Source organism: Elgaria multicarinata, chromosome 3 (assembly GCF_023053635.1).
Source record: "Elgaria multicarinata webbii isolate HBS135686 ecotype San Diego chromosome 3, rElgMul1.1.pri, whole genome shotgun sequence".
Taxonomy (NCBI): Eukaryota; Metazoa; Chordata; class Lepidosauria; order Squamata; family Anguidae; genus Elgaria; species Elgaria multicarinata.
Window position 1 is genome coordinate 129339637 of NC_086173.1, and position 13825 is coordinate 129353461.

General features: G+C 39.0%; 1 protein-coding gene across 5 annotated transcripts in view; it reads right to left on the reverse strand.

Moving 5' to 3' along the window:
* Positions 1 to 3856: 3856 nt before the first annotated feature.
* CHL1 (cell adhesion molecule L1 like) overlaps positions 3857 to 13825 on the reverse strand; it is a 286834-nt gene continuing 276865 nt past the window's right edge. For 4 of the 5 annotated variants that reach the window (XM_063121796.1, XM_063121798.1, XM_063121795.1 and 1 more), the window contains 4 exons: positions 10976 to 11137; positions 8919 to 9050; positions 7371 to 7443; positions 3857 to 4324 (listed from right to left, as the gene is read on the reverse strand). In XM_063121796.1, coding sequence (XP_062977866.1) covers positions 4108 to 4324; positions 7371 to 7443; positions 8919 to 9050; positions 10976 to 11137 — 584 coding nt within the window. In that variant the 3' untranslated portion in view covers positions 3857 to 4107. The remainder of the gene's footprint in view (positions 4325 to 7370; positions 7444 to 8918; positions 9051 to 10975; positions 11138 to 13825) is intronic. The other variant, XM_063121799.1, reaches the window with a different exon arrangement.

Consider the following 13825-nt stretch of genomic DNA (forward strand, 5'->3'; position numbering starts at 1 on the left):
TTTCAAAAGAATGATGCAACCAATTACCTGTGCAGAAGTTTCAGATTGGTTTTAAAATGTGTTAGAAAGTGCTCCTTTGAAAGTTAATAACAATGCCATCCATTAAAAAAATAAAAATTAAAGAGCATACTTTTCATTAATATTTTATTTTTAAAATTGGCATTGTGCTTTTTGGCATTTTGTTATTTACTTTTTTAAGTGTTGAGATGTCACTTTTAGCTTTACATTTTCTGAAGGAAATGCAAGAGATTTTTTAAAAAAACACCTTGACCGAGACCTCCTATTTTTGAAGGCTGATACATACTGCAATTCTTTTTACATGATGGCCAACATGATTTCCTCAGTGCTGTTCATTCCTAGTGTAGTTGCATTTTTTTTTTCATCGTAGGTTCTTAAGAAAAGGAGTTTGCTTCAGGTATTGGATATGTTGCCTCTGTACTAGGGGTTTAGACAAGGTTCTCACAGTCCACCAGAATAAGTCTCTCCAGATGATAAAACTACCATTGTCGAACTTTCTACTAATATAGATCTGAGTTAGGCAAACAACTCATGCACCTGGACTGCTGCAACACATCAGGCTGTAGGTGGAGAATGACATTTTTGTTCTCCCCTCTATTAACAACGAAAATCTAGATGTAGAAAATTAGCATCTCAGAGAGGCAGCTGGGGTAGAATTCTGTCTCCTGTTGAGTTTACTGTGCACAAAGAGTTTTTTTCTTTCCCCCCTCCTTCCTTCTCAGTTGATTCACAGTGTGATGACCTGCATTTCCTAGGCTGGGTTTTACAGTGTATTTATCTCAACTTTGGAAACAGGAAGATTTTGTGGCTATGTCTGGGAAATAGAGACAAAGTAGACTTTTACAGCACAACTTAAGGAAGACAAATCTCCCCGTAAAGCAAGAAGTCAGTTTCAAAAGGAATTTTGCCCCACCGGAAAAACGGTACTATGAAAGGACAGTTGGCAAGTTGTGGCAGTAAACCTTCTGGCCTGTTTGTGTGCACAAAACTTGTAATAGGGCACAAAACAGTAGCAGCTCTGGGCTTGTGGGGTCATGGGGCAAGATGCCATTAGGTGGCCTCTTCCCTGAGTGGGTCCCCTTTTCCTTGTCATTATCACCCAGGCCCATTCCATTGCCCTCTTCCTCTGGACCCAACCCAGGAGGGGAGGACAAGGCAAATGAAAGCTGCTCCTCCTTTCCCTTGCTCTTGTCACTCTTCATATGCTTGGAGAGGAGGCAGAGACATAACTAGACTGACAACCATTACCCAGAGGACCTTCTCTTCTGCCGCTCCCAGGCTGTGGAATGGCCTGCCAGGAGAGATTCACCAACTTAACAATCTTTCCAAATTTAAGAAAGCTATAAAGACGGATCTCTTCTGGCAGGCCTATTCAGTCAAATTTAAAGATGTCTGGCTGTTGTTTTAATAATGTATTAATTTTATACATTTTTAATCAGTTTTATGTATTTTATAGTATTTTTGTATTCAATGTTGTTCCCCATCTCGATTCAGAGGGAGAGGCAGGTAAGAAATAAATAAGTATATTATTATTATTATTATTATTATTATTATTATTATTATTATTATTGAGGAAGAGAAGGAAGGCTGAAGTGTGGCCCTCAGAAGATTCCCCACCATACCAACTTCTAATGCTTGACCTGAACTGAAGAAGAGTTGGTGTCTCTTTGGCAGATTTTTTTAACATAATTACAGTGGTCAGCCTCACACTTTCTGGTAGACTAGAAAAGCCACAAGCTACTTTCCGCTTGTAAGAGCATATTACATGGTGCACTAGGGAGCACATGGAATGCTTTACATCAGTTCATCTCTTTTGCCACTCTATAGAAGGCACATGGTACTTTGGCTCAGATGTTGCATCTATTACATGAGCACAAGTGATCATGAATTGTTGATCTACATATCTAGTTTAAACTTTGCAGCTTTCCTAAATACCACACAAGTCTCTTCACTTTATGCCACATTTTCAGCTGATACACAATAACATGTGGCTCTTCTTAATAGCACAATCTTCTCTGTAACTGTGCAACTTCCTATAAGGACTGGTATGAAGCTAATGTATCTTCTTAATAAGCCCTGGACAAAGATGTTCTAACAATCAACCTGAAGTAATTGGTATTGTGACATAGATGCTTTTTGCACTAAGCAGAAGCCCTTTGAAGATACCAAGATTTCAACCAGGGCTTAGAATGAATGGGGCTAGCCCAGGATCAGGGCTACATTTCACTGTATTCATAACATCTCAGCAGAAAACCAAAGCAACATACATGCATGCACTGAATGTAATGGTATGTGTATGCAAGTGCCTACCAAATAATATGAGATATGGCTGAGTAGCAAACAAACAATGTGTTCACACAAAATACTGAGGTATGTTACCCCGGGATAATTCATGCAATAGCCTCCAGTATTACTGTAATTAGTATGACTGTCTTTGTATCTCTCACCAGACATATTTTGGCTCTGGGTAACAGTTGTTTTACATTTCCAAAGAATGAACTCTGCTGGGACTGAAAAGCATATGTAGAAGACCTTTTCAGTAATGGCATTTGCCTTAATTCAATAGAATGTAAGTTGAGATTCAAATTAATTTTAAAGCATTCGTGATTGAGGATTTGGAGGAAAGGGGTTTTTTTGTAGAAGGAGGAGGAGGAAGAGGAGGAGGAGGGAATGGGAGGGAGAAATTCAACACAGTAGAAATGTTTCTCAACATGTTTGGTTCAGGAAATGAATCTTATTCATATAAATTCAACTTGACAAGAGAAACTCAATTACTACTCAGCTCCATAGCTCTGTGCTACTGTTGTGTCTTGCTGCCAAATAAATCTAGTGTGGCTTGCCCTGAATGTATCAATATAAACACAATATGTACAAGAAATTCACAAAAGGTATGGGGGCATACAAATATACAGATAGGGTGTTGATAAACCCAGTTTTCTGTTAAAGACAGCATTTTGCTTTAAAACAACCCACTTCACCGTAATGAGGGAGAAAGGGCCTATTTCTGGTTGCCCTAACTGGAACTCAGTATCTTTGACTCAGCTATATGCTTTCTACCACCAGAGGAAAGTTTTTGTAGATGATTGCATAAAGAAAGAGTGCCAGCTAGTGGACAAAGGAGATAGAAAATTCAGCAAGTTTGAAATCACCTTGTTGATAATGGATCCTACTGCATTTCTAGGCCCCTGCCATCAACACAAAATACAAATTCTAAAATCAACTTTGTCTGGAGTCTGATCCCTATAATACTGAGGTTATGACATTATTAGGGAATTGGGTTTGAAATGTACATACAGAGGAACAGAAATATACAAGAGAAAGTTGTAATTTAAGGCCCAATCCTATTAGCTATACTGTATGTGTTTAGAATGTAGTGCATGTAGTAGAATGAATTGTACTGCTGTGGTTCCTGATATAAGATGCCACACTGGTATCGTGTAGCTCACTTCTAGTACACCAGCAATAACCACCATGGGAGATGTGATGTGTAGGCTTAGCACAGAGAATTATTGTGCAGCACAGAACTGAATAGCAGAGAGGGCAGAGCGGAAGAGGCAGAACTAGAAATGATTTGCTAAAGGCATTGTTGGCCAACACAAGGCCAGTCCTGCCAGCATAATCCTACATAGCCAATATTTGGAAGTAACAATTTATAACGGGATTGCAGCAGGGCAGTTATGCTCCACGGCCCAAACCAAAGATACAACAATAACCATTTTAGTGTAAGCTATTTGAGTGTTGTTGCAGCTACACATATCTATAGGACTGAGCTGTAAGAAACATTCCCTATATACATATATAACACTGAAGTAGCTGTGATTTGGTCAGACCAAGTGGCATATGTCTTACCAAATTTTAGTTCTGAGTCATATTGTAATGAAATAAAAATGCCTGTGTCTTGATGAGGAGAAGGAGGAAGAATTTCCAAAAAACAAAACAAAACCAGCTTTTGAAGTCAAATGCCTATTTCTATATAGGCTGGATATCGAGGTCTTGAACTTTTCTGCAGCCTACTTCTGACTTGTATGATATTTGATGACTAGTAAAGATAAATATGGTGATTTGAAATGAATCATTCATGCTAGTATTTTATGCATGGAGAGGAAAGGTTGCTGTAGAACTCCCAATGCTTTCAGCCGATGCTTTTTCCTTACATCCGGTGTAAGCACCAATAAATGAACCGTCTTCGTTGAACATTCTGTGCTCCCCGTCTCCATAATCCACCAAACTATCAGCACTCTCTGCACCTTTAATGTCCATGTCAAGAGACCGCAGGCTTCCTTTGAGTGGCTTTTCATCACTGTCACTAAAAATGGGAGAAACACTTATAAGAAGCAAAAACATGCATTTTTTTTAATCAGAAAGCCATATCAGGGAAAGAACAATTGGAAATACTATTTAGGGATATGAAGAACTCACAGGTGTCTGCAGTGGATGATATATGATATTCAGGAAAGCTGAACACTCCAATTCAAAAAAAGATGTAGGGCACAATCCTATGCATGTTTAGAGAATAAAAAGTCCTCCAATTTCCAGGATTGCTGGCTGGGGAATGCTGGGAAATGAAGGACTTTTTTCCTGTCTAAATAGGAATGCACTCTTACTTAGAGTTAAGTTCTAATTTGATATCAATTAAATATGTTTCCATAAATGCAACATATTTAAATGATTTTTATTGGCATTTAGATATCATGACATCTCTTGGCCAATGGTGGTTGTCCCCAAAGGTCACCCCCCCCAAAAAAAAAACCCTCAAAAGTGCCAGACAAACTTGCATAGAAGGTTTAAAACTGAACATTTTCATCCATATTATTAGCTTTTTCTTGTGCTCCTCTTGGCCCCAACTTCTATATTTTGTTTCAAGTAAAGGGGGGAAATATATAAAATCATCAGCAGCAACTGCTTTTAAATTGATATAAAAACAGACACTACCAGACGGGTCTGAAAGACAGTGTCCCTTCTTAGACAAAACATGTTCTTATGCTGTATGCACTTGTTATTTATAACAGACTAGACACAATTTTCTGAACAGAAATAACAAGTTCATGCACTTAGATCTTAGCTAGGCTTCTGTGAATGAAAGGTCTCTTTCTCTTCACTGATAGGACTGAGATCCTTCAATGGATACACTGACAGAAGGTTCAGAAGGCAGTTGTATCTGATTACTCCTCCACACTGTTCCAGAGTGTCGCCCCACCCTTCCGAGAAGGTTCTCAGGGGCACACAGGCTATAGGGGGAAGAGGGACTCAGTGAAGGTTACCTCTCCCTTCCACTGGTGAGAGTGTTCTGTGAACAGAGGTCCACTCAGAGATATTCCTGCAAGTGGAAGCAAACTCAAGAGTCTCAGCATAGTGTCTATGCAGCGACGGCAACGGAGCTAGGTAAGGGGGCAGGGGGGAGGGGGGCTTACCTGCCTCTGACACGGTCCGTCGCGGGCTTCAACTGAGAACCAGGCCTCAAAGCAGAAGCAGGCCTGCTTCTGCTTTGAGGCCTGGCCCTCAGTTGAACCCCGTGCAGGACCACGTCGGAGCCAGGTAAGGGGGGTGGGGGGAGTTTGGCTTATTGGCCCCCATTTTGTCACCCCTTCCCCACTTACCTGCCTCCGCCATCTGCCACGGAGGCAAGTAAGTAGGGAAGGGGGGGGGAATTTCGATCCTTCCCTCCGGATCTCGCTCCGCGGAGTGGGGGAGGGGCGGATCGACCCAAAGCGGTTCGGGCCCGATCTGGAACTTCTGGATTGGGCCATGAAGTGGTTCAGGGGCTCCGTGCACATCCCTAATGAATATAGTTTGCTCTAGGTGTCTAAAGCTACTGACTCATTCAGGCATAAAGCAAACTGGGATGGTATTAATAGGATGTAATATAGCCTATTTTATTTTTGCATTTGCTTTGTAAGAATAGTTTTGTGACAAAAAATAAAGTAATATTTAGATGATCTAGTACTTTCCCACTTGCTCCATGTTCTTTTCTCTTAGCACAAATACTTGGAACTATACTTTTGCCATTGTGGTTCCTGAGTGATGTGCATTTTTTCCCCTCCTTTCAATGCCCTCTTCCCTATATACCATTAATTGCATTACTTATAAGCAGGTGGTGAAGATTCTTAGATCATCCAAATTGGTGGCCATGTTGTGACTGGATTGTGTAATATAAATGTCTATATGGATATATTGGTGCAACTTCTTTTCTGCTATGAACAAGATGGTGCAAGTGACAATCTTGATGTCAAATAGTTGACAATTCTTATATTTGCCCAAAGCAATCAATAGAAAGCAAGTATAGTAGAATAAACTAATTACTGAGCTTACACTAAAAGCTTGCATCCTGCTGATTTCAATTAGCGGAGCAATTTCTACACACAAGGTAAGAAGGGATCAGGTTAAGAAGGAAGGTAAGTAGGTAGACTGATTTCAAGCATGTGTAGAGACCAAGGAAAGGGAAGGTGATACTGATGTTGGAAGGATAGTTGAGAAAGGAAGGTAAACCTGGTACTTCACCTAGGGACTGAAAGTACCACCTACATGTCTTGCTTACCTTTCTAATTATCTGTCCCAATAGAAAGCATTATAATTAAATATACATGAAATTATGTAGGACATGATTTGTACCTCATTTGGATTTAGATAAAAACTTCCCTTTCAATTCACAATGATGAATAATCCCTTTGAATAATTAGGAAACAGTCATTATATTTGGTTTATGCAATACAGAGACATATATTTCAATACATAGCAAAACTGCATCTATAAATTGACCTGACTTTGATTCATTGCAAAAATGTGATTATTACATTACTAACCATCGGGTGGTAAATGTCAAATGCTATACTCTGGAGTACTCCCTTTACATAGGGGATTTTCTGATTTCTGCTATGGCAGCATTGCATGTGTGCATGATGGGAAATCCCCCCCCCCCGGTTTATGAAACATTTCTCCAGGTGACAGAAAACACGCATGTGCTGGTTGCTATAGCTTTGTATGCAAGTCAGAGCATCGTGCTATGCACCTGAGAAGCTGGATAACAGCAATGGGACTTGCCTATGAGATAACTGCCTGAAATGGCTTAAGAGTGTAATCTTTATCTGATCATAAAACCACCATTAACATATTTAGAACATTCTAGATAGGAAATAGATCAAATTTGAACACCATTCCCCTAGACATTTACCCACAACAAAATGTACATGAACTTCATTGTTCTGGGTATACTTCATATCATCATATAATCTCATGAGATTTTCTTTGGAAATGGAAAAAAATATTATTGCTTATAGTGTTCTTATTAAAAGGCATTACAAGAAACAGTTCATGAACATCACACATTATTATGAAGAGCTGTAGATCTCACTAACCTATATTCGCCAAAGATTTCATCTTTTATGGATTGGCCTTCAGGATCTGGATGCAAATCTTCTTTTTCTTTCACTGCATACACAAAAGTAGTTACATGTCCACATTTTTTTTAGTGATTTCCCCCCTATTTATTTTTCATTTTAGCGATCACTGGCAATAAAATAACTTGGGACAAGTATTTTATATTACTTCCAATGGATACAATTTGAACAGAAGCAGAACAATTATGGTTGACTAAGTTCCAACAACGATATTCAGTCAGTTGCAGCTAATTCTCTCTATGTGCTAGTTTAAATCTTGCTTAAACTAGTTAGCTCTGTAATTCCAATTCTCTAGCAGCCACTTTATAACAATTAAGTCAACAGCAGGGATGGGTGAATCTGTTAATTTCAGTTCTGTTCACTTTCTCATTTTTTCCATCTTAAGCTTGCTTTGTCTGGATTCTGCATCAATCGACAATTTTATTTTTGAACTTTCACAGAAAAATTGTATAATTTACTTGTACATTTCCAAATGTACTCATTTATGTGTACACTTTTTGCTACAGTACACATGTGTACACTTTTTGCTAATGTACACATGTTTGCAAGCTACTTTCCCTAAAGTGTTCTGGGCATTATTTTCATTATTATGCATATTTTTGTCCACATCTGGATTACTGTGTGGACTTTCTCCTATCTGCAATTCTTTCAAAATTCAGAGAAGCTTGAATATAGGTGGGCAACTCTGTTCTGGCTCTCTCGATTTGGCAGGGGTGAATTTGGTAAATTCACATTAAAAAATTGGACCATACTAAGAGAAGAATTGGTCGATGCAACTTGCCTTACATGCTTTATGATAGTTGTGCCATTAGCAACTGAACCCTTTGACCCAGCTCTGAAAAAGACTATACAGTTTCTTCTGGAAAGCGAAATTTCCTTTCTTTTCTACCCAGGGTAAATGTGAAATTGTATTAAATGGATGGCCTTTCATTGTGGTGTCAAAATGTTTTCATTTCCAACAGGCTTTTTAACTTCCAAGTTTTATTTATTTATGTACTTACTTATATACCTCCTTTAAGGAAGGCATGTCACCTTTAAGGCCTTTACAGCCCACTTAAGGAAGATCACACAATCGTTGTTGTTTTTTAATGGGGTAGTTTGAAATGTGAATTCCCTTGCTTGAAAATGTTAGCTCCATTTCAAGTTGGTTTCAGACTCCTTTGTACTGGGTCCAACTTGAATTAGAGATGTCACTGTCTCTTTGGTCGCTGTCCCAGACTCCCCCTCCCAGGCCAATCTTCCCCAAGCAAAGCAACAAAGCCCTTTACCTTGTGGAAGGGGGAAAGCATAACAGACAGGGAGGTGAACTCACTTCCAGAAGTTCCACAAGGCCCTGCATTAGCTGAAAATTATATGCAGAGTGACATTTCTTCCTCGAGATCACGGGGCTTGTAGTTTTCTAGCAGTAAGAATGTTCCAAAAGCCTTGGTTTGTGGGTGAGTCATCCAAGGCTTGCACATGATTAGTCATATTGCATTCAAGTTTAAGCTTAGCGGTTTTCTTTACCTGAATATTTCCCTCCTTTGTTCCTTTTAACGAAGCACACTGTGAGCAACAATAAGGTAAGCAAAGCAATGGCACCCATCAGTCCAATAAACCAGCCTTGTGTGGAGATTTTTTCATAAATTCCAGCATAAGCTTTGAAAGAGAAATAAATATATATTTGTATGCATGAGAAAAGAAGAATTTTTAAATGATATTTTTAATGGTGTATTTTAAAACTGATTCTGCATGAGTTAACACACTTATAGCACTTTGTGCTATAGCGGAATGGATTCCACCATTCAAGGAGTGCAGAACTGGGGTAAACATTTATATTAAAGGCAAAGAAAGAGTCTGCAGCACGTACGATTGAAATTTGGAATGGGAATTCCAAGATAGCTTTTGATTAAAAAGGTTCATGCCAAATAGGAAAGTCAATACAGCACTCAGGTAAGCCTGTCATGCAAAAGCTGTTTGGGGACTAGAGACAGAGTTAAAAAGTGTATAAAACACATGCAAGTGCTCAGCTAGCTGCATTAAAATCCAAAAAGTAAGGGACCTACCCTCCTGAGATTGACATAGTGGCTAAAGCCTGTAAATAATACACATTGGACATTTTTGAAATTATTTCACTTTAGTATTTAAAAGGCAATGCAATGTACAAGGCTGAATTTTAATTGTCAAACCACTCACTCTAGAGTATGAATAGAGCAGATCCACTGGTTATTTTGAGTGTCACTCACCTACAGTGGTACAATGAAGTTCTCCTTGGAAACTCATGATAGGGACAGTTTCCTATCAGAAAACTGCAGACAGAGCTGGACACTAGGCAAATTCTTAGCAAATTGTGAAGATAAATTATTTGGGGACCACCACCACAATAATTTAGCAGCAGAGTAGGCCCATATATTGTTGAAACCATTTGCAAAGCTTTACCTAGCTAAAGAAGGTAAAATTACCAACCACAAGGCAAAAGGTATTGATTTCTAAATTGTCTCTGTCACCTTACACAATGCCTACTAAGGCTACCCAATATGCCTGAACTATTTGGGATGGAATTCATAAGTTAAAGGTCCCCATGAAATAGGATGCAGGGGATACTCACAAATCTGAACTGACACATTGGTTAAACTCTGCTTTGAATTTGTGAACCGCCCAGAGAGCTCTGGCATAGAAATGTAATAAATAAATAATAAATAAATAAATAAATAAATAAAATAATCCCAGGAAAAAATACCCCCACCCACCCATAACAACAATATGCTGTATATTGGAATAATGCCATCTCCTATCTATCTCCAATTACAGGTCCTAAAAAAATTATATTGCCTTCTACTCCATTCTGGAAAAATGACTAGTCCACATTTCATTATATCTTCCCATTCCCAAATCACTGCTACATCAGCTGGCTTTCTCATGCAACCCTCCTTTCTGTACAGCCACATCTACACCTACTCTGGTAGGACTGACTTCCACTTAAGATTTAAGTACTGTACGGAATTTGAAGTTCATTGCACATTAAGCTTGCATGTCTGTTCCACATCTGTTCCATGAAGAGCAGTGAGAATGGGAAGAGAGGAGACACATGCCTCTGGCCTTTGGTTATCTACTGTGGCAGTGAGATGCTGGCATAGTTCTACTTCCACCTCTGGATTTTGAGAAGATTTGAGGATTACTGATATATCCTCTGTTCCAGGGATCCTCCTCTTACGCATCTTGCTGGTAAAGGCAAACCACCAAAGATGCAAATGTGATAGAATGGGACTAGTTAAGGGCCCACTTGCATGTGTTGCAAAGATGCCAGGTGACGCTGAGACCAGATTTTCAAAATAATCAGACAAAGGCTTTGTGTCCAAGGCCAAGCATGGCTTCAGTGGAATTCCTCAAAAGAGAGTGGTTTGAGTATTGTGAATAGAGGGACTTTTGCTTCTAAAAAGGCAATGATATATATTGTGGCAGTGGGTTCTATATTTTCTCTAAATATAGTTATATGATGCTCTCCAACACAACTTAAAATAATAGTGCTGAACTTTGCTTTTAGAAAAATAATGCTCATCTTAGAGGCCTTAAGAATTTCTCACCTCTCCCCCTTGTCTCAATTACATCTGCAGAAATGCTATTATTATCAACCCAATGCTTAGTCACTAGTCGAACTGTGTACGCAGTTCCAGGCTCAAGTGCCTCAAGAGGCTGAGTCTTTGGGGTGGGATTTAGTGCTTCAGAAATCTTCCCGACAGCTTTACCTATGGAATGTACAGAGTCAAGTCAAATATGTGAACTGGGTTAGGGCCTTGGAATGCAAACTTACAAAATCAGTACAGATCAACATGGACATCATCAGCATTTTCTTTCAGAGAATTAGGTAAGCAATTTTGCAAACATGATCAGTATTTACCTCATGGAGGGGAATTAAGATTTAAAATCTAAATTGTATCAATAATAAGCATAATATGCATGTACTAAATTTATTGGATGAAAGACAGAACTAATTAAATAATATGAGGGTGTTTCAATATACTTTATGGTGTTCATTAAAATTCCCCTTTTGGGTTCCTCAAAGCCGCTGCAGAGGTTTCATCCGTGAAACTTCAACCCCATAGAGGGAGGCTGAGAATCCAAGGAATTTTAAGTTCTCCCAGCCCCAACTATGCCCTGATCCAGAATAACATTTAGACGCAGTCAAGAGATAGGTATATCTCCCATTGCTGACAACGGGAGAGGCTGATTTTTCTTCTATCAATAGACAGAAGGTAACTACAGAAAGTTTCACCTCCCTTCTGACTTACACACTACCAACAAGAGCTGACAGTGCATACAAAGGAATGGAGATTGTGATTAAGCTCTCTCATTTGTTTAATTTTCAGGATGTATCTAATGTAAATTTCAAAAACCATTCTGAATAGGGTGTCTGAGTTCATTCATTCACATATATATCTAATAGAGCCTGCAAATTCGTAGAACAATTTGCATGTCTAACACAGAAGTAATAATCATTAGTTCTGAAACTAGAAAGCAAGCAAACAGGAAATTTGAGAGATTAGCACTCAGAAGACAACTGAAAGAAAGAAAAAGAAAAGATTAAGACGACTGAGGACATAGTTAAAAAAGGGGGCAGAACATGATACATTTTTCAAAATAATTATCCATCAGTTAGAATCAGTACTTTCATTATTATACTGCCACAGAGAGTTAACGTGAATATGTTGATCGGAGCATAAAACCAAAATTTGATACAATGGGTTTTAGCATAATTAAAACTATCTGGCAGAGTAGATTTTGCTAAATGAATTTTGTGAAGTTGAAACTCCTTTTTCTAACCAAACCACAAATTAAGCAGCAGGTCATATTTTAATTATGTGTTTTTTTCTAAACGCATTAAGTCTAAATGATATGCTAAATAGAAACATAGTCTAAAAGGTAGCAAGGCAAAAAAACAAAAACAAAAACCCCTCTGTTATGTCAATTCCTGTCATACTGAATCATACAAAACACTTGAAAATGTCAGCTATCTAGGATTTAAACTGAAATGAAAAGTAGTAAAAGACTCCAGTTTGTATATTAAGTATAACAGTAAATTTTGCACCCATATTCTCAGGTTCATAGCAGCAATTTAGATACATAGCCAACTTCAAGTCATTGAAGTAACTGCTTTCAGAGAGATTTGTTATATGTTGGAAAATAAATATGTTCCATAAATTGCTTTAGTCATCACATAATGCCCCATTCTGTGTTTGTGATGTCATTCATTATTATTTTTGTCATGGTAAAATGCTGGTGACTTATCATGAAGGCTTTTCTGCCAACAGAATCCTTCATGAATACATCCTTGAATGAACTCCATGAGGAAAAGCATGCCAGCTATAGCTGATACTTCTCTATGATCACACAGTTGAGTAGAAACGGAGATGTATCGTGAAATGTGTAATGGGAATATAAGCAGAGACGGATGATACAAGTAGATAATCATGGTAGAAAAGGGCTCGAAAATTGATGAACATTCTGTTCAAAGTACACAATGATTGGGTTGAAACTGACTGAACTTGCAATCCTATACTCACTTACGTGGGAGCAAGCCCCACTGAACTCAGTGGGTCTGTCTTCTGACTAGACATGCATAGGATTAGGGTTCTAAAATACATTACGTGTGTGTGTGTGTGTGTGTGTGTGTGTGTGTGTGTGTGTGTGTGTGTTTGTAGGGGCGGGGGGAGAATTATTATTCAGGAGAAACAAGGGAAAACTAAAAGGGTCATATGGATGGTTGTGAGATCAGAACTTTCTCGTTTCATATTTAGCCTAACCTTATGTGTGTAAGTGAGATTTATCCATTGCGGACTCTGGCCCCCCATGCTTCTACTTCACAACAGGACTTTCTCTTCTCCCCACCCTGCTCTGGAGGATGCCCCAATCCTCAACTCTCCAGAGCAGGTTTGGAGGGTGTGCAGGTAGTACAGCTCCAGGTTTTTGAAGGCACTCCTCTGTGACTTTACTTTCTCACCACCATTGTCACCAACTGCTATTGCTCCTCATTAGGGCTGTGCACCACTTCAGTTCCAGATCTGAACTCTAAACTGATGTGGAGTGATTTGGAATGAATTGATCCAAATCTGAAGTGGGTCCAGATTGGTCTGAAGTGGTCCAAAATAGGTCAGATCGAGCCGAGGCACTTAAAATTGCATTGGACAATTCTGAAGCCCAGAAAGCCTGTCTGGGAAATATAACAACTTACTAAGAGTGGGGGAGAGAGAGAGGAGAATTGGGGAGTGGGGTACTGAGCCTTGGCAAGTGACATCTACTGTCAGGGGGACAGTGCCAGCTTTGAATGTGCCCACCTGAGTGGTGGCTGGTTGGTACTGCTGGTAGCTATCACTTAGCTCCCTGTAAGATGGTGTTTTTCTTTAAAGAAACTTTGTGAAAGATTTACCATCACTTGT